Consider the following 19,291-nt stretch of genomic DNA (forward strand, 5'->3'; position numbering starts at 1 on the left):
TTTTTATTTTGTATTTTGTAATGTCCAGGCCTGCATAGCTGCAAGATAAGATAAGACCTTTATTGATCCCGCGGGGGGAAATTCAGGCGCCACAGACAGCACAGCAGTTAAGATACAGATTACAGGACAAAGAAAAACAAAAAATACAGTAGATACTGCATGATGGAGAGACATCATATTCAAGGTAACGAGAAATGCTGTTGGCCTAGCAAATGGCAGGGATGTGGCAGGGCTGTATGTTTTGGAAGACCTTTTTTTTGGGGGGGGGGGGTTATTTTCTGTCACATCAGAGTGGTCATTAGGAGCAGGTGGCCAGTGGAAGAATGTGTCTGCCAATAGATAATCGACCCACGGCTCCCTCAGCAGGGCCCTCATTGATTTGGCAGCAGAGCTGGATGCTGCCACGCTGGCCTCTCTCACCACAACACTGACTCATCCACTCCTCTGCTCGCTGTGTGTGTGTGTGTGTGTGTGTGTGTGTGTGTGTGTGTGTGTGTGTGTGTGTGTGTGTGTGTGTGTGTGTGTGTGTGTGTGTGTGTGTGTGTGTGTGTGTGTGTGTGTGTGTGTGTGTGTGTGTGTTCGTGTGTGTGTGTGTGTGTGTGTGTGTGTGTGTGTGTGTGTGTGTTTTATATTACTGGTGCAATTGTGGTGTTGATGTTTTGCCTTGAAGTGCCCTAGCGGGCGTCTTTCCCTGTTCAGGTTGGCCATTCGTTTTAGCTGTCGCGGTGGAAACCTTGTATGTCCAAAACCGTTCCGTTTTTGTTATTATGAACGACAACAGCATCCATTATTGTGGGGAAAACCTTTGCAGAAAATAGCAGATCTACAAGCTTACAATGCGTTGCGTGAGCTTGTAGATCGGCTTTTTTCAGCGAAAATATTTATTGTACTGTAGAGTGTAAAACAGAAATGTCACTATTATAGAGCCCTGAGAGACTCCGGTCAACCAAGTATAGGTTTTGAGTGGTTAAAAGAAATACATTTTTAAAATGTTGAAAAATAACCAATCTACAAGCTCACGACACGTCGTGATGCCACACGCAGTGAGCTTGTAGATCTGCTATTTTCACTACTTCTGTGTGACACTCTGGTATGATGAACTTGGGCATCAATTTACGAAAACACTTAACAAGTTGTAATATGGAGATACAAGGTTTCTGCCCGACAACATTGCTTCTTTATGGATGCAGCTCGGCAGGGAGCTTAACGTTGTGTCCAAATTAAGCCCCCCTCCCCCCACCCTTCTCCTATCTAAGAAGAATTATATATATTTTTTATAGTGTTTGTTTTGCTCTCTCAATGCTCTGCATGGCTTAATGTCTCACAGCTTAATGTTTTATGCAAAGAGCTTTGAATTGTTGAAACGTGCTGCGCAAATAAACAAGCCCTGCCTTGCCTAAGTGTTAGCCACTCAAGCCCTATATTTAATCGCATTTAGTTATAATGTGCTTATAAGGCATTATGACACTCGTTATTAATGTTTATAATCATGTATGGCAACTTATACCATGGTTTATGAAGTATTATTATTAAGTGCTGGTCATCATGTATGTACATTAGAGTAGACTAGAGACGGTGCTAATTAGGGGTTAGGGTTAGCCTGGCACTGAAACAAAACGCATGGGTTCCCGAGGCTAGCCTGGCACAGGCACTAGCCAGACCGACAACGGCTCTGGCTGGTCCTAGTTATATTTGACTAACTTGTAGCTGCACTTTAACAATTATTAATGGAATTTGTATTTATTCCTAGATCAGTGGTTCTCAAACGTTTTTAATTTCAAGGACCCCCCCCCCCTAACTCTGAGAGTGTACAAATGGAACCAAATGGACCCGTAAGGGTCCATTTGGTTCCATTTGCCCTAGACCCAGAGAGTCCCTAGACCCCATTTTGAGAGCCGTTTGTCCTAGCGTCTTGATTCTTTTTAAATTACACACTGGTATCGGATCGGTAGCCTGGGATCCAGCCTGATTCGCTACGTTCGGCGGACTTTTTTCTCTCTCTCCGCTTATCAGTCTGGAATGCACCCCATTGACTCGTTTTGCAGAACTACACTGGAACTACATACTGTATGTTACGTTAGGCAACGTCGTTGCTGATTGGATGTTGTTCAAACGAATGACGAATCACAACCATCACACTGTTTTTTTTGTCCCGCCCCGCACCACAGACCAATCAGAAGCCACGGCACGACTCGAAACGTTTGTCATGTCCCGCCTCCCTTGGAGATAGGAGGCATTCCAGACTGAGAAGCGAAGAGAGAAAAAAAAAGTCCGCCGAACGTAGCGAAGCAGGCTGGATACCAGGCTATCGGATCGGTACTACTCGGTATCGACTCGATATGCAAGTTATGGGAATACGGTATTGGGAAGGAAAAAATGCTATCGATACATCTCTCCCCTTTAGCTGCATGCTCTCTCTTCCTGGCCTCTGTTGTGTCCATCCCTGGTTGAGATGTCAGTATGGTCCTACCCCCCCCCACCCCCTCACCCCCCCACCCCCAAAACTGAGGTCTGAGGCCAGGCCTGTAGTGCCATCTGCACCACGGTGGAATCTGGTTTGGTTCGTCTTCATAAAAAAATATGTCGAATTAATCCGTGTAGCTCTGTCTTACAGCATGTCTGTAATGATCAGAAACCACATGGAAAAAAAAAAAACACCACAGATGTAATTATTACAATTTGACACCCATCCAAACACACATACCTCCAAAAGGCATGAATAATTTCCAGCAATGCCCTACATTATTATGAAAAGAGATTGAATTATTCACCGGGTTTTTCTGTCAGCAGCAGGTTATCGCTGGGCAGAATAGTCATGTTGCTGTCACCGGGACCATCTGTCCCACCTATACAAGCCATGTCACAGTAGACCCATGCTATTCTGTCACTGGAGAATACGATGATGTCATCATGTACTTGTCACTGTCACAATGATTACATAATCGCCTAATCGCAATTATTTTAGATAATTGCAATTATTTTGTTTGCATAATCATCATAATCGTTTCCATATTACAAAATGTTGCATGTATTTTCAAACATTTTCAAAAATAGTGGAAATAGCGCTATCGGCTATTTCTACTATTCATGTTTTTTTTTCAGTATAAAGTTATTACATTATGTAAATTATTTTTCATATCTGCCCTGTGCACCTTTTGTTTACGAAGCCTAAAAGCCAAACAGAAATGTATTTTTTATTCATAACATTCCAATGTTCCAACAACAGAAACGCAATTAAATCATTAATCGCAATTATTTGAGCGACAATTAAAACGTCAAGTAAAGGGTCATAATCGTGACACTCCTGCATGTACTGCATATCGTTGGAAAGCGTGTACGTCCAAAACTGTTCCTTTCTTCTTAATTTTATTATTATTAAAAAAATGATAAAAAAATATGAAAATAGCCGATCTACAAAGACGAAGATCGGCTGAAGTAGGGCATTAATATACTAATTAAAAATACATAAAAAGTTGAAAAATGGAGATACGAGGTTTCTGCCCCAACCATAATCCTGAGAACATCCTTTTTTGACACAAATGGCTAAAGACAAGCCCCCTACGACTAGCTTACTGTAGCAGCATGCTGGACAGTTGTGAACAGAGCAGGAAACATAATGCTTTCCTCTCTGAGCAGCCATAGACACCATAAACCGCATTGGTTCTCAACGTGGGGTCCGGGGACCCCCAGGGGTCTTCGGGTGGGTTCCAGGGGGTCCCCAGCAAAATAGTTAGTTACCACTTCATCCATATTTTATACGTTGGCAAAAAAAGCAGATATACAAGCTCACAGCGCGCCACTTTGTGCCACGCTGCAAGCTTGTACATCTGCTATTCTTGAAAATATTGGAAAATGTTGAATCATTTTTACTTCTTATTTTTTAACACAAAAATCTCTTCTGGCGGTCCCTGGCCCAACATATTTTTCAGATGGGGTTCCGTGGCCAATTATACATCAATTTGGGGGTTGGTATGAAAAAGATTGAGAACCCCTGCCATGATGCATTAAATGCACTCTCTGTGTGCTTGTGTGTTTGTCATGGCTACGTCAGTGCTTTTACTCTAGATGTCAGTGTGTTAATTGGTTAATCCCACCAGCTGGAAGTAATGCTATACTGCGTTGCGTTGCTAGCTTCCTGGAGTGCTCCAGTGAGCTAATATGGCCAGTGTTGCCAAGTCCGCTTACTATAAGCGACTTTGGGCTTGTTTTTCTGTAAAGGCGCTTGTAAATATGTATGAGTGTTTCTAAAGTGTAGTTGCTTATTTGGCCTTGCTTCCTAACGTTGTTCAACTCAGTGGTACTCAAACATTTTCATGTCAAGAAGTGTGTGTGTGTGTGTGTGTGTGTGTGTGTGTGTGTGTGTGTGTGTGTGTGCGTGTGCGCGTGAGATTGTAGTGATCTAGTTGCTTGTTTTGAGCTTGTTTTCCATAGACCTGGCCGCTTGTTTCACCTCGCCAAATCTGGCAACACTGGCCATGCATCTCCTAGCTGGGAAGTGAGCTCTTTGATGTAATCGCTTGTGAGAAACGTCATCATTTATTGATGCTTCCATTAAAGAAGCATGGACGTCTGTGCAGGCTTGGGGAGGAGAAAGGGGGGCGAACCTGCTGGGTGCTGGCAGAGCGGAAGCCAGTGACACAGAAAATGCCCGCCCCACCATGCCAACTCCCTCTCTTTAACTTCTTCTGATGGCACCAAACTCGTAGCTTCTGCTTCTAGATCAAGCCCCCAGTGTGTGACACATTATGCTGCTGTATGTTTGTTGTATATTTGGTAACAGCAAGCTGTGATCTGATGGTGTTTATAAAAATGTTGGAGGTAGGCTAGCTGTCTTAATTTTGTTTTAGTTTAGAATGTTACTGTTGCCCTGTTTGGTCGCTTGCTTCATCTTTGTGGTGGTTTTGAATGATGATAGGGAGTCGTAGCGTTTGATGTCTGGTGGTATATGGCGTTCCACATTGTGGTGGCAGAATAGTAGAATGCAGGGGAAACCAAATGATCTACCGCTCAACCGAAGGGCAATAGGCTCTATGCACAGCTGCCATATTGGGAATGAATTGGGCCCCTTCCTTACTTCCTTCACAGGTGTTACCAATGATACTAATTAAGGCTCTGTTCAATTTAGTGTGGCATAGTGGTTGTCTTATTTTCAAGGACCCCCATAACTCTGAGAGTGTACAAATGGAACCAAATGGACCCTTACGGGTCCATTTGGTTCCATTTGTACACTCTCAGAGTTACACACCCACCATAAGGGGCCATTTGGGAACCAAAATGGAGTGTTTCTAGTGAGCCAACATGCACAATATCAGCACCCTGACCAGAATGGAACAGAGCCTTAATTTGTATTGGTAACACCTGTGAAGGAAGTAAGAAGAGGCCCAATTTCTTTCCAATAGAGGATATGCGTGTGACATCATCATCAAACCCGGAAGTTATGCAGGAATGCCTACTGAGTGTCAAAAAAATACTTTCTGGCCTTGACAGCCCATGCATCCAAACAGAAAAGTCATATCTGATTGCATTAAACAACATTAAACAATGTTAAACTCATTTTGCATGTTTCTTTGCCACTCGATTTGCCACTCGATGTGCCATTCACTTTAAGCATGCGCATATCCTCTATATGGCTGCTGTGCATAGAGCCTATCCCCCCCTCTGGCCAAGGGATGGATATATTTGGTGTTGAACTGACTCTCAGTCTCAACTTGTTGGGAAAATATTATAAATTACAAAAATATCACAACCATTCATAGCGTCTTATATCATATTCTGAAAGAATCTCTAAGGCAACTCTCTGTTGAAAAAGTTTTTAAAAAAGCATGATGCAAAATTAACACATGCCCTGGCAAGGAGCCGTCTTCAAAGCTCTGATGCTGCTGCACATGTTTTTATTTGGCAACATGCAGCTGCCACGGGGCGCCCGCTGGCCTAATAGCGGTCCAGGCGCACACCACATATAGGCTCTAATGCTGCCTGACAGCGCGTTGTGGGTTCGAATCCCGGTCCGGATGACTTGCGTGTCACTCCCCCGTCTCTCTCTCCCTGTTTCCTGTCTATTAGTCGAGTACCTTAACACTCTTTTTTAACATCACCGATACAAAGCCGGATAAAAGCGCCACATTTTGCATGCGGCTTCTTTAGGACCTACTGATGGATTTAGCCTTTATTTGGAAAATTATCCATACAGTTCTCCATATCAATATCCATTAAAAAAAACAGGCTGATTAACTTTTTGGCCTATAACTCTTGAACCGTAGGTCATAGCATCAAAAATCTTTTTCCCTGGACTCCTTGGATCATGACGCAACTTCCCATATGGTCCCGCCCCTTTTCTGATTTCAAGATTCTCCGCCATTTTGCGTTATTTTCAAAATGCATATTTTGCTGTTACTCCTACAAATGTTGTCCAAAACTCACATCGGCCTGTTTTTCTTTTATTGATTCAAAATAAAGTTTGGATCTCAAGGCTAGAATCCATCAGTAGGCCCTAAAGAAGCCTCATGCAAAATGTGGCGCTTTTATCCGCTTCGTGTCGTTACTTTTGCTAAGGTACCCCACTATATCTCCACTGTGCACTATCGGTAAAGGCAGAGAAAGCCCCAAAAATATCAAACATGCTGTAGCCACCTGAAATAAAGCTGTTTGAACATTGGCTACAGAGAGTTTCCTGTGGATTTCTTTGTGAATATTCCAAAGAGCACCGCTCTACTCTACCCTGGACTGAAGACAGTTCCTTTCTGTATTCCTTTATAGCCTTTATAGGCTTCAATGGAATATCGCAGACAAAGCGGCATCATGAGAACGCAACATTTTCCCACGGCTGCCTAACCTGAAGACATAAATAAATACTTAGAACCCATATAAATCGGGGAATCAAACCAGTCGTCTGTGAATACAAAGTATTGTGAAGGGGAGAGGATGAAATGTCGAACGCAAACAGCATGGTCAACGATTCATCAGCCCACTATTAGTGAAGGCAGTTGTAGTCAATATTTTGACCACTTGAAACCCTAGCGTCCCTTTTCTGGGCATGTCATTAACAGGCGAAACATTTGGCAAAATAGCAGATCTTAAAGTTCACAACACGTCCCCAACGTACAGACCCCTGGTCAACAAAGTGTATAGGGTTTCAGTGGTTAAACCATTTAAACCTGCCTCAATCGGCCAGTCAATGGGCCGGTCTTTTAACCGGGTTGGTTAGAGTGTCAGATCTGACACCGGGGTGGTTAGAGTGTCAGCCCTGACACCGGGGTGGTTGGAGTCCAATCCCTGGTCGAGTCATACCAAAGATGTTGGGAGAAAACAAGAGTCGCAAACTTCTATTGATTTCCTGTATCTGTGTGGGTAGGAGACCAGAAAGCAGGACGTGACTCTCTTTAATGCCAATGGAGAAGTGACCACAAGCACAGACCATGACTGATTATTTTGCCCCATGTACTGTATAGTCACAGAAGTAAATATTGGACCCATTCTTCACAAGCCACATACAGTATGTTTAAGTATAAAGTTATCCAATTATGTAAATGATTTGCCTTATCTGCCCTGTGCACCTTTTGTTTACGAAGCCTAAAAGCCAAACAGAAATTCATTTTTTATTCATAACGTTCCAATGTTCAACAATAGAAACGCAATTAAATCATTAATTGCAATTATTTAAGTGACAATTTATCGTCAAGAAAAATGTCATAATCGTGACAGCATTACATTCACCCATTCACACACACACACACACACACACACACACACACTCACACACACACACACACACACACACACACACACACACACCGATGGCGGAGGAAACCATGCAAGGCGCTAACCTGCTCATCGGGACGCAATTAGGGGTTCAGCGTCTTGCTCAAGGACACTTCGACACTAACTCTGGGGGAGCCCGGGATCGAACTGGGAACCTCACGCCTCCCATCCGGCCACTCTACCCCCTGAGCCACTGCCGCCCCATATAACGTCCACAAGATTTGGCGTTTGTTCACGTGGAGTGACCACACAAGCTATCTTGTCAATATATGAAGGATCTTTGGTAATACCAAAGACTATAAGAACCTGGCCTCCCTACTTGGCACTCAGGACATCAAGTCCCTCTTAAGTACTGCCAGTCTATTCATCTCACCTAATCCCCCCCTCGACCAATCAGATCCGGCTTTGTCTGTTTTCTTCATCAACTGCGTGTCCCTGGAGATAATCGTGCAAACCGATCAGCACCAACCTTTTTATGCACACTGCCGATAGACCAAAGAGGTGTTTTTTAAATACAAAGTGTCACTCTTGGTATTCAAGTCACAGATTCCTGCATCCGTAATAGCTTATATCCCTCATTGACAGCAGGAAACAAACATTGTGCTTGAATTGAACGGTACAGTAAATGTTTACATCACTGTGTGTGTGACACATCACAGCTGGTATTTATCATGTTTGAGTGGCATAAAACCACTTTAGTTTGATAGGAGCTTTTGTCAAATCTTTGGATGTAATTCAAATACATACTCTTGCAGAAACTGACTTCAGAGATGAAAAATACCCATTCTGAGATTCTCGTGTCAACCGCAGTAGCTGAGGTCTCCTTTATTCAGTGTTTATGTAAAATATGCCTTTCACTTTGGAGTTAAAAAAGCTTGTACGTCAAGCTTGTACATCTGTTATTTTTTTACATTTAAAAAAAGAAATAATAATTTAGATTTTCCTTTTTTAAACAAATGTTCTCTTCTGGGGATCCCTGGCACGAATCCGCGGAAAGTTTGAGAACCACTGATATTATAGCAATATCGTTTTTTTTCTCAAAAAACTGTTTAGAAGACGTCCCCAAGAATCCCCAGAAGAAAAGATTTGAGTTAAAAATGTTCGCTTTAAAAAACATATATTAAAAGTTTAAAAATCTAAGATCTACAAGCTCGTAGAGCGGCACTCGTGCCACGCTATGAGCTTGTAGATCTGCTATTTTTAATAGCCCTAAGTATAAAATAATGTTTATAGCTAAAAATCTAAAATAACACATGCGTTCTCGGATTGAAATGGGTTTAAAAAAAAGGCCCAACAGTCACATTGCTGCTGAGCTGCTGTTTAAGTGTTGCTCAAGCTAATAATAGTTTTCAAAGTGCCCCCCCACTGTGAATTGAATTAAAATGGAATTAATTTGCAATTTAAATTAATTTTCGATGGAAGGGGGGGAGGGGCTGTTAGCGGTGGCATAAAGCAGTGGTTTTCGAACTTTTTCGTGTCAAGAACCCACACATTGATATATATACATGCCATATACATGCCATACCCATGCCAGGGACCAGAAGAGATGATTTGTGTTAAAAAATATATCTAAAATTATTCACTTTCACATTAGCAGATGTACAAGCGCACAGTGTGGCACGAAGTGACACGCTGTGAGCTTGTATATCTGCTATTTTTTAATAGCCAACGTATAAAATAAATAAAAGTGGTTAAAATGATTGTGACGCTGTATTAACAAATTTAGCTGGGGACCCCCTGGAACTCCCCCAAGGACCCCTGGGGGTCCCCGGACCCCACTTTGAGAACCACTGGCGCAACCTAAAGGTTAGAGCAACAAGCGTTGTCTTTTGGCAACGCTTGTTGCCAAAAAGGTTCCAGGGTTCGATTCCCCCGGACCGGCAGGAAAAAGCTGAGTGGGGAAGTGAATGACCACAACTCTCACTTCTCTCATCACAGCCGGAGTGCCCTTTGAGCAAGGTACTGAAACCACAACTGTTCTAGTGAAGCTCCTCAGTGGCTGTGGTTAGACTGTGGTTTTGCTGGTCAGCTCCCAGGTGTGTGTGTGTGTGTGTGTGTGTGTGTGTGTGTGTGTGTGTGTGTGTGTGTGTGTGTGTGTGTGTGTGTGTGTGTGTGTGTGTGTGTGTGTGTGTGTGTGTGTGTGTGTGTGTGTGTGTGTGTGTGTGTGTGTGTGTGTGTGTGTGTGTGTGTGTGTGTGTGTGTGTGTGTGTGTGTGCGTGCGTGCGTGCGTGCGTGCGTGCGTGCGCGCGCGCGCGCGCGCGCGTGCATGTGTGGCATTGCTGAAAAAGAGCACTCACTATACTGGGTAAATAAAAAAAAATAAAAAAGAAAAGACAAACAGTAAAAAATGCCTGATTTGAACCCCTATACCACTTTTTGCTGAGTCATGAGTGTATTGTAATGTGTTTATTTTTGTATCTTGAATCTTATGAATGCGATACTGCACATAACTTTATTTGTTATTTTAATCCCAAACTATATCTCCCACATTTGAGATGAGAAAACAATTGAGCTGGGAAATGTGATAACGTATACGTTCGCATTTTCCAAAGTAATATATTCAGTGTAAATATATTCAAGACCACACTTATGCGATTTCAGAGACTAAGATATATCCACAAGGGCACCACTCCTAGAAACAGACAAACAAATACACATTGGAAATTAATATTGTTGTGTTAAGTGTATTTATGAGCATATTTTAAGTGGGGACTCTTGAATAAGTGGTAGAAATGTGGTTTCTCATGCCGGAGATAGAGGTTCGAATCCCCAGTAGGACATACAGTACGTTCTGGATTACAGCAGTGTTGCCTCTTATTATAAGCGACTTTGGGGTTGTTTTTCTGTTAAGTTGCTTGTAGATATTGGGTTGCGTTTTTTGTGCTTGTTTCTAAAGTATAGTTGCTAATTGGGCTTGCTTCCTAATGTTTAAATTGTCAAACATTTGTCATGTCAGGACACCAAAATTTGACATGTATTTGTCCACGGACCCCCATCTGAAAATATTTTGTGCCAGGGAGGGACCCCCATACAAGATTTGTGTATTTATAATGTTTCAAAAACTTTTTTTTTCTAGATTTCTTAAAAACAATAGCAGATCTACAAGCTCAACAAATTGTGAGCTTTTAGATCGGCTATTTTCAAATACCTGTGTGTGTGTGTGTGTGTGTGTGTGTGTGTGTGTGTGCTCATGTGGCCTAATGGCTTCTTTTGGGCTCGTTTTCATAGACCTGATCACTTATTTCTCTTGCCAAATCTGTCAACACTCGATTGTAGGTAAGTCATGGTCTCAACCTGGTCTCAACCAATCAGAAGGTCCCATCCCTTCAAGCTATGGAACGCTGGAATCTCACTCACTGCAGCTGTGTGCAACAGAGGGCTAGTGTGTGTAGCCTGCCGCTCAGGCTGCCCAAGTGTGAAGCATGTTTGTTACTACGTTGCTTATTTGTAACCTACAATGTTTTCAGATACATATTTTAGAGTGCTGATTTAGTTTGAAATCAGTAATGCACCGTCTGGAATGTCATCTTGACTTGAGATTCAAAGTAGCTCTGTAATTAAAATCGGTGTGTTTGGAGGAACGTGAGCTATGGGAATCATAAAGGTGAATGAAATCAAGATTAATTTATATTACTGAGAGTCTGTCTATGTCATCGCGCAGTACGTTTTTGTTTGACAGGAAGTAATTAAGATTGGCTTTTTAGGGACTTTTGATATAAGGATCCCACCCAAAAAATGCATCTTAGGTATGTCCAAATTATGAGCACAGATATACTCTAAAAGTGTGAAAAACGTGTTTTTCATTTGACCATGTCTTTAAGTAGCTGCGCTTCCTGTCCTCCTACAGGTTCGTCCAGGGAGGTGAAGGCCTCGGCGCGGGCGTCAGAGCGGATGGTCCAGAAACTGAGAGGAAAAAGTGAATTTACTGTACTAGTGACCCTCAAGCAGGAGCACCTCAACTCTGGGGTCATCCTCTCCATCCACCACGCTGAACACAGGTACTGTATGAACACACACAATTTACAATTTAGCCATTTAGTAGATGCTCGTATTATCCTGCATGAGCGAGAGTTTATTGAACTCTGGTCGATAAGGTAAATAATCACATAACAGCGAAGGGCAGTGATTTTCAACGTTTTTCATAGCAAGGTCCATTATTTATTCGGCATTTGAGCCATGGACCACCATTTGATGAGATTTTGACTCTGACCGAAAACGACTATTTTTTATCATTTGATAAAATGTTGTCCAAAATTCGATGCTGTATTATTATTATTCAAATGTTTTATGGAATTTTCAAGACACATACAGTATACATACCAACATATAACAAACTACAAGACACCACAGACACTAGTACACAATATGAAATGAAACAAATACTCATATCAACCAGTAATTAATTGACCGAAAATGCAAGGACATTTTAGTGCAATATATTTTCATGAGAAACGGTATTAATACCACAAAAATTACAGTCAATAAGAGAAAAGAAAAATTAAAGAAAAATGTTTAAACGCTGCTATGAATACACATTTTGAAAATTATTGTTTTTGTTTACCTCCTATAAGCTGACATTATCCTTAATGTTTTCATTCTTGTTGGGAAAGGTACTTTTCCCCCTAAACAAACGCTCGGAGGCAGCATGTTCTAATGATACCACAGGGAACACAGGAAAGCACAGAGAAGCTGTCAGAACCTTCCGTAAAACAACCGGAACAAAAACTCTCCATAGACTCTTCTCCCTTCTGGCTCCCAAACTGTGGGAACGAACCCCATCGCAGTTAGAACTGCAGACTCACTCTCAATCTTCTGCCGTTATCTGCAGTCTCGCCTCTTCAGACTCCACACTCAGACCGTAGCACTTACCGTTGCACTTGCTCTAGCCTTGACGACCTTGCAGGCTTATGCAAAGGCTAAAATGTATTTTAGATGCATGTTATGTAGACAGATGCCAGGCTCATTTCTTGACCTGGCATCCTATAGTTTGTATAGTTTCAATGCACAGATTGTTTATTTTTTGATATGACACTGTTTAGACTGAGGATAGGTTCTTGGTTTACCTTTGATCCTATATTACTATTTCTATGCATTTGATGTTTTACCTTGTGTTTACCATGCATACTGTAAATCGCTCTGGATTAAAAGCGTCTGCTAAATGACTAAATTGTAATACAAACCACAAGACTGTGCTGCCTTACAGTCACAAGTCAGAGAAATAAGGAACCTTATGCAACAGGTGTTCAGAGTGAGACATAGTGGCGGAATGTTGTCTGTTGCACCATTAGTTTAACACTGAGGATTTCCCATTCCCACTTCCCACATTCCCACTTCCTGTAGGCATGATTAAAAAAGACAGCATTTTGCAAGATTACATTTTTGGCCCATTAGTGTTATGTAGGCCAGGGGTTCCCAAACTTTTTCAGCTGAAGACCCAAAAGAGAGATTTGGTGTCTCCCTGGGACTCACGTACAAAAATACATTGTGATTGTGAATAATCATTTATGCCCTGTTTAAATACTAGTTGCAATATGTGGGCATTGTGAGCTTGTATATCTGCTATTTTCACTATTTTAGAAAGGAAACAATACATATGTTATATTTGATTTTCCTTTTTTTCTGAATCGTTTGGATTTCTTTCTCCTTTTGCAAATATTTGGGGAAATATTTTGTGATATTTATTCTGGGAGTATAAGGGTGGGGTGGGGTGATATATGCATATTGAGGCTGGGATGGTGCCTAGGCTTGTTTGATAAACACTTAAACGCATTCCTTCGCCATCAGTCAATGACTGAGTAAACCAGCCAAATCACCCTGTTCGTCAACATATTATTAACACTCCGTCACCGTTCCAAACACTGGGCCCGTAATCGTGGGAGAGAGAAGTAATGAGACACACACTGACTGCCGCGGTTAGCATGCTAATGCTCTCCATTAGCCTGCTGCTGCACATAGCTGAGCTGTGTGGGGAGAAGATCAGACCCAGGCCATGTTGAATGACACATAACACGCCGATTGAAGTATGTGTACATTAAAGTCAGCGCTGAGAAGAGACCTCACAGCGACGTTAATGACTTTTCCCCCTCCAATACTGATTGGCTCTCCCAGTCGTTCGTAGGCTACAAAGTGGTGCTGCACTGTTTCATTTAGAAATTAGGCTGGGATTTGTTTAATGCCAGTGTTAGCTACTGTAGTGGATTTGTGCGGCTAGAATGAATGTGTACCGTAGCCTATGGCCTACTATGCATGGCTGGGGGAGAGTATAACTCTATTAGATTGGGGTTAGCCGGGGGTAGATGAATCAATTCCATTACAGTTATGTCCCTGTGTCTGTTTTTTTCCTTTTGAATAATGTTTCAAGCAAATGGCTGTAGCTTAAGTAAGTCTTCTTTAAAGGCAGCACTGGTGGTGACTGTATTGGCAGCTCTTTCCATTAACGTTGCTCCTTGAGCTGAATCTCAATGGTGTGGAGACAAGGATTCTCTTAAGCCTAATTTATGCTCCTCCAAAGTGTGTATCTGGCTTCAGAACACGAATGTTTTAATGCAGTGGCTCTCAAACTTTTCCAAGTCAAGGACCCCCAAATTGATATTGTAGTTGGCCGCGGATTTTGTGGTTTTGTGCCAGGGACCCCATATTTTTCAAATATTGTGCCGCGTTGTGAGCTTGTAGATCTGCTTTTTTTGAATAGCGTAACGTGTAAATGGATAAAGGGGTTAAAATGACACAACATAAGGTGATGTTATTCTATTTATATTCTATATTCTATTTGACAGACATACAGATTACCGTTAGTCTGGAAAGCTGATTTGATTTACAGTCATTTTCAGTGGTGGTGCAAATGGAGATGTGGCTTAGTTGGGGCTGAGTAATTCATCCTTTACTAAGCATTTGGGTAAGCATTTGGTTTAGCTTAATCTACAGAATCCTGGAGCAATGAGGGGAGAGGACTTTAGTAAATAAACTCTTGTAACTCATAAAGTATTTGCAGTAAACAGAAAGAGCTTAACAGAGTTATTATAATTTTGAAATATTCATTAGTTTTAGTTTTGGCTGGTGTGGGTTTTCATTAAATGTGTTTAACTGGACATTATTGAGCTGTTCAAGCCAGTATTCAAATATATACGTGTAGACTTGCCAAAATTGCTAGATAAATAGCTTAGATTTGAGGCAAAATCAGCTTGGTCTGTCCCTTCCTATGCCAATAATTATTATAGAATGATTGGCCAATTACGCCATTAAGGAGAATATAAAACTAATACAACTTTTTAGTCGTATTAGTGTACGTATTAGTTAATTAGTTAGGTAGTTACAGTATGTAGTTTGAAAAAGTTAGGATAAAATGATGCATGACTTACTCATCAGAGCTTAGTTTTAATTTAGTTTTCGTCAGTGAAAAAAGGTAGCCGACAGAAAGTTTTCGTCATAGTTTTGGTCGACGAAATCAACACCGGTTCAGTGGTAACACAATGCTTGTCTTCTTCTCCTGCAGGTTCCTGGAGCTGGAGAGCAGCGGTCAGCGCAGTGAGGTGCGTCTGCACTACCGCACCAAGGGCCAGCAGGCCCACACCGAGGTGTTTCCTTACAGCCTGGCCGACGGCCAGTGGCACAAGGTGTCAGTGGCGGTCAGCGCCTCCCACGTCATTCTGCACGTGGACTGCAACAGGTACTGTACGCAGTGTTCATTCTGACAGAACATTTGGATTTAGTTTTAGTCAAAACAAAAATGTATTGATGGCGTCGTAATGGTTGATTTTACACTTGGTTGCATGCTGAAAATAGCAGATCTACAAGCTCACAACGCGTCGCGAGCTTGTAGATCTGCTATTTTCAGAGCCCAACACCGGAGTGCAACCAAACGTATCACACATGACTTTTAGCCTACTGGATCTCTTCTCCACTAGTTAGGGTTGTCCGATATTGGCTTTTTTACCGATAACCGATATACCGATATTGTCCAACTCTTAATTACCGATACCGATATCAACCGATACCGATATATGCGGGGATTATTGTGATTAGGGTAAGCTCAAATTTCATATCACACACACCATATCCAGTAAGAACCGATACCGATATTTTCCCGATATCAATTTTTATGCTAATATCGGCCGATAATATCGGGAGGCCGATAATATCGGACATCCCTACCACTAGTCCCTCCCTAACATTTTAGTCTAGTTTTTATTTGTTGACGAAATTGTCAATATATTTAGTCTTAGTTTTAGTCTTCATAGCTTAGTTTTTATTTAGTTTTCGTCAGTGAAAAAAGGTGGTCGACGAACATTTTTCGTCATAGTTTTAGTTGACAAAATTAACACTGACTACGTTGTCTGCAAATAATACACTGTCAAGTCTTGATAGCAGTGGTTCTCAAACCTTTTCAGGTCAAGGACCCCCACAAATGTATTTGGCCGCGTTTGGGGACCCCCATCTGTTAAAGGTTTTTGCCAGGGACCCCCATGTAAAAACATTATCAAAATGTACATTTTGTTTTTGATATTTGATATATATATATTTGATATTATAAAATAGCAGATGTACAAGCTCGCAGCATGGCACTATGGATCATTAAAGGATCATATTTTTTTGCATCTGCCAAACTTCTGTGGATATTCCCTTTGTTATAATGCTGTGTCAGCATTCCTTGGTCTTTTGTTTGGCTTAAGCATCTGACTGGAAATACCTTTTTCTTTGGTCAATTCAACAAGAGCGCAAAACTTTTCTCTCATCTTTGTTCTGACTCAAAGAGTGTGGGTCCATTTGGTCATTTACTCTATACACATGAGTTAAACGAATACTCTGGATATTACTGTCCACAAATGCTGATGAAATGTGACGTTAACAACATTTTGAGTAAATAGGCTAGTTGGCTGGTGGGGGTTTTCATTAAATGTGTTTGGGAATGTATAACTGGACATTTATGGAGCTGTTCCAGCCAGTATTCAAATATATACGTGTAGACTTGCCAAAATTGCTGGATAAATAGCTTAAATTTGAGGCAAAATCAGCTTGGTCTGTCCCTTCCTATGCCAAGGTAATTATAGAATGATTGGCCAATTAAGCCATTAAGGAGAAAAATGAATGGAGACAGACAGACAGACAGACAGACAGACAGACAGACAGACAGACAGACAGATGTTCTCAATTCTATAGTAGGATGATAGCAGCTTTGGTTTATTTTAAGCAGCAGTCGACAAAACAGAAATGTTTCAGCCTTGTGCCTACCCAAAAATAGGGTTCCAAACTTTTCAGGCCGCGGCCCCCCAAAATAATTATATTTGAACTGGGGACCCCCCACCCTGACAAGCACATGACATTGTAGGCATTACATTTAGTTCACAGATTCAGTTCCACAGATAAATGTAGTGGATCGTAGATCGTCTATTTTCGCAATGTTTGCCTCTTTTATTGTCAGCTGTTCCTTTTTAATTGTATTAAAAAGATCTTAAAAGTCATTAAAGTATAACTTTAGAAATGTGCATATATCCTATACACTTATGCTGAATGTTTGTTTACTGTTGAGTGAGAAAACAATGTTGTACATTAAGCTAATCATCTGGGGACCCCCCAAAATATTTTGGGGGTCCCGACCCCCCAGTTTGGGAACCACTGACTTACAGCACCTTTAACTGTATATGTATTTATTCTAAAGGATCTACGAGAGGGTGGTGGAAATGCCGTTCATGGACATACCAGAGGATGCGTCCTTTTGGGTCGGACAGAGGAACGGTGCTCACGGCCTCTTCAAGGTTGGCATTGCTTTAAAAAACATCTTTCTATACACAGCAGATTAAAAAGGGATTAATGATTCAGATCGTCAAGAGCAAGTAATGCCTGATGTTATAATTCATTGCGTGCAGGTAAATTACACCAAAAATAGCCAATCCACAAGCTCTCAAAGCGTCGCACTGCGGTGCTTAGTGAGCATACTTGTAGATACTTGTTTGTTACTTGTTTGCACGACTCCCACACGTAAATTAAAGGAGTAGTTCACCCAAAACATGACTTATTTTCTATCAATTACACACCCCATCAAGCAATGAATTCATGGAGATTTTCTTGTTTTTGTCGCATTCCTAAGCCAATAATTTTATGACCGGCGGTCTCTCCGGTAGGAGACTCAAAGGAGACTCTTTGAGTCTCCTACCGGGTACATTAGCATCTTTCCGCCAGTCATCAAATTATTGGCTTAGAAATGCGACAAAAACAAAACAATCTCCATGAATTCAATGCTTCATGGGGTGTGTAAGAAGCGTGCGACTTTTGCACCATATTTTCCCCAACACACCGGGTGTGTTTTTTCTTTTCTTTTTCCTTTTATCGTTTGTTTCTGCACTTGTTTTTGCTGAATTTTAATTGCACTTCTCAAGAGTTGCCTTTAGTAATGCGCAGGTCGCTCGATCGGCGCCACCCCAGGAAGTCACTTTTTTGTTTTGCCGTCATTGTTTTGTTCCCTTCCCCCTCGTTCTGCTTCTCTAAAACAACAGCGGTAATTATCCCAGCAGTCTCTCACAATACTGATTTGAGAGAGAAATCATTAAATAGCCTCTGGACGATGCTCATTAAATGTTGGCCTATTGTTTATCTGAAGTGGAGAGACATAATATGTGGCGTCTAGCAGACTGCTCCACACATCATCATCAGCATGCGTCCCCCCAGGGAGAAGTGCTGGGGTGCAATGTCGGCTTTATCGGCAACTGAAAACTATTTTAATCACAGGGGCGGGGGCACATTTTATCTGATGCGCAGTACCTATAGGAGTGTGTGTGTGTGTGTGTGTGTGTGTGTGTGTGTGTGTGTGTGTGTGTGTGTGTGTGTGTGTGTGTGTGTGTGTGTGTGTGTGTGTGTGTGTGTGTGTGTGTGTGTGCTACTCGTATTATTATACTTGCGAGGACCGTATGTCCCCTAAAGTGTAGTAGAATTTGAAAAATAGACATTGTGAGGACCATTTTCCTGCGTCCTCACAAGAGAAATGTTGGTTTTATGCGTAAAAAAATGTTACTATTACAATTAGAAAAAAGGATTAGGATTAAACATGTAGAGGTCAGGTTTATGGGTTAAGAGTTTTCCCTATTTGTTCTTAGTTTTGCGACGATGTCACACACCGGAAAATAGCTGATTTACAAGCCCACGATGTAGCACGACGTGTTGTGAGCTTGTGGATCTGCTATTTTTTGGCAATCTTTTGACTACAATGCCGTCCTAAACTTTTGATGTCCTCACAAGTATAATAATGCGATCGCGTGTGCGTGCGTGAATGCGTGCGTGCGTGCATGAGCACAGTGTTAATTGGCAGATGAGAGAAGACCTTGAGGTCAGCACTAATCTTGACGTAGCAGCACCTCCCCCTCTGTCTCTCTGAAGCCCTGATTGAGTGGCTTTATGGAAACACATCCCCCCTGTAAAAACACACGCTTAATTAACATGTGCATTGACACGCACGCGCGCGCACACACACACACACACACACGCGCACACGCACACGTCTTTGTTTGAATGTGGGTGTCAGTTGAAAACGTTAAAATGATCT

The 19,291-nt window shown here is 41.7% G+C and overlaps 1 protein-coding gene across 1 annotated transcript in view; it reads left to right on the forward strand.

Annotated features, from left to right (window-relative positions):
* The window catches only part of nell2a (neural EGFL like 2a), a gene marked incomplete at its 5' end in the record, with an annotated part of 224,034 nt that overhangs the window by 26,212 nt on the left and 178,531 nt on the right, over positions 1–19,291 (forward strand). Inside the window, 3 exons of the mRNA XM_084059432.1 lie at positions 11,606–11,756; positions 15,251–15,424; positions 17,414–17,510. Of these exons, the coding sequence (XP_083915558.1) occupies positions 11,606–11,756; positions 15,251–15,424; positions 17,414–17,510 (422 nt within the window). The remainder of the gene's footprint in view (positions 1–11,605; positions 11,757–15,250; positions 15,425–17,413; positions 17,511–19,291) is intronic.

The sequence above is a fragment of the Gymnoscopelus microlampas genome, assembly GCF_963454915.1.
Source record: "Gymnoscopelus microlampas genome assembly, chromosome: 6".
In the NCBI taxonomy this organism is placed as follows: domain Eukaryota; kingdom Metazoa; phylum Chordata; class Actinopteri; order Myctophiformes; family Myctophidae; genus Gymnoscopelus; species Gymnoscopelus microlampas.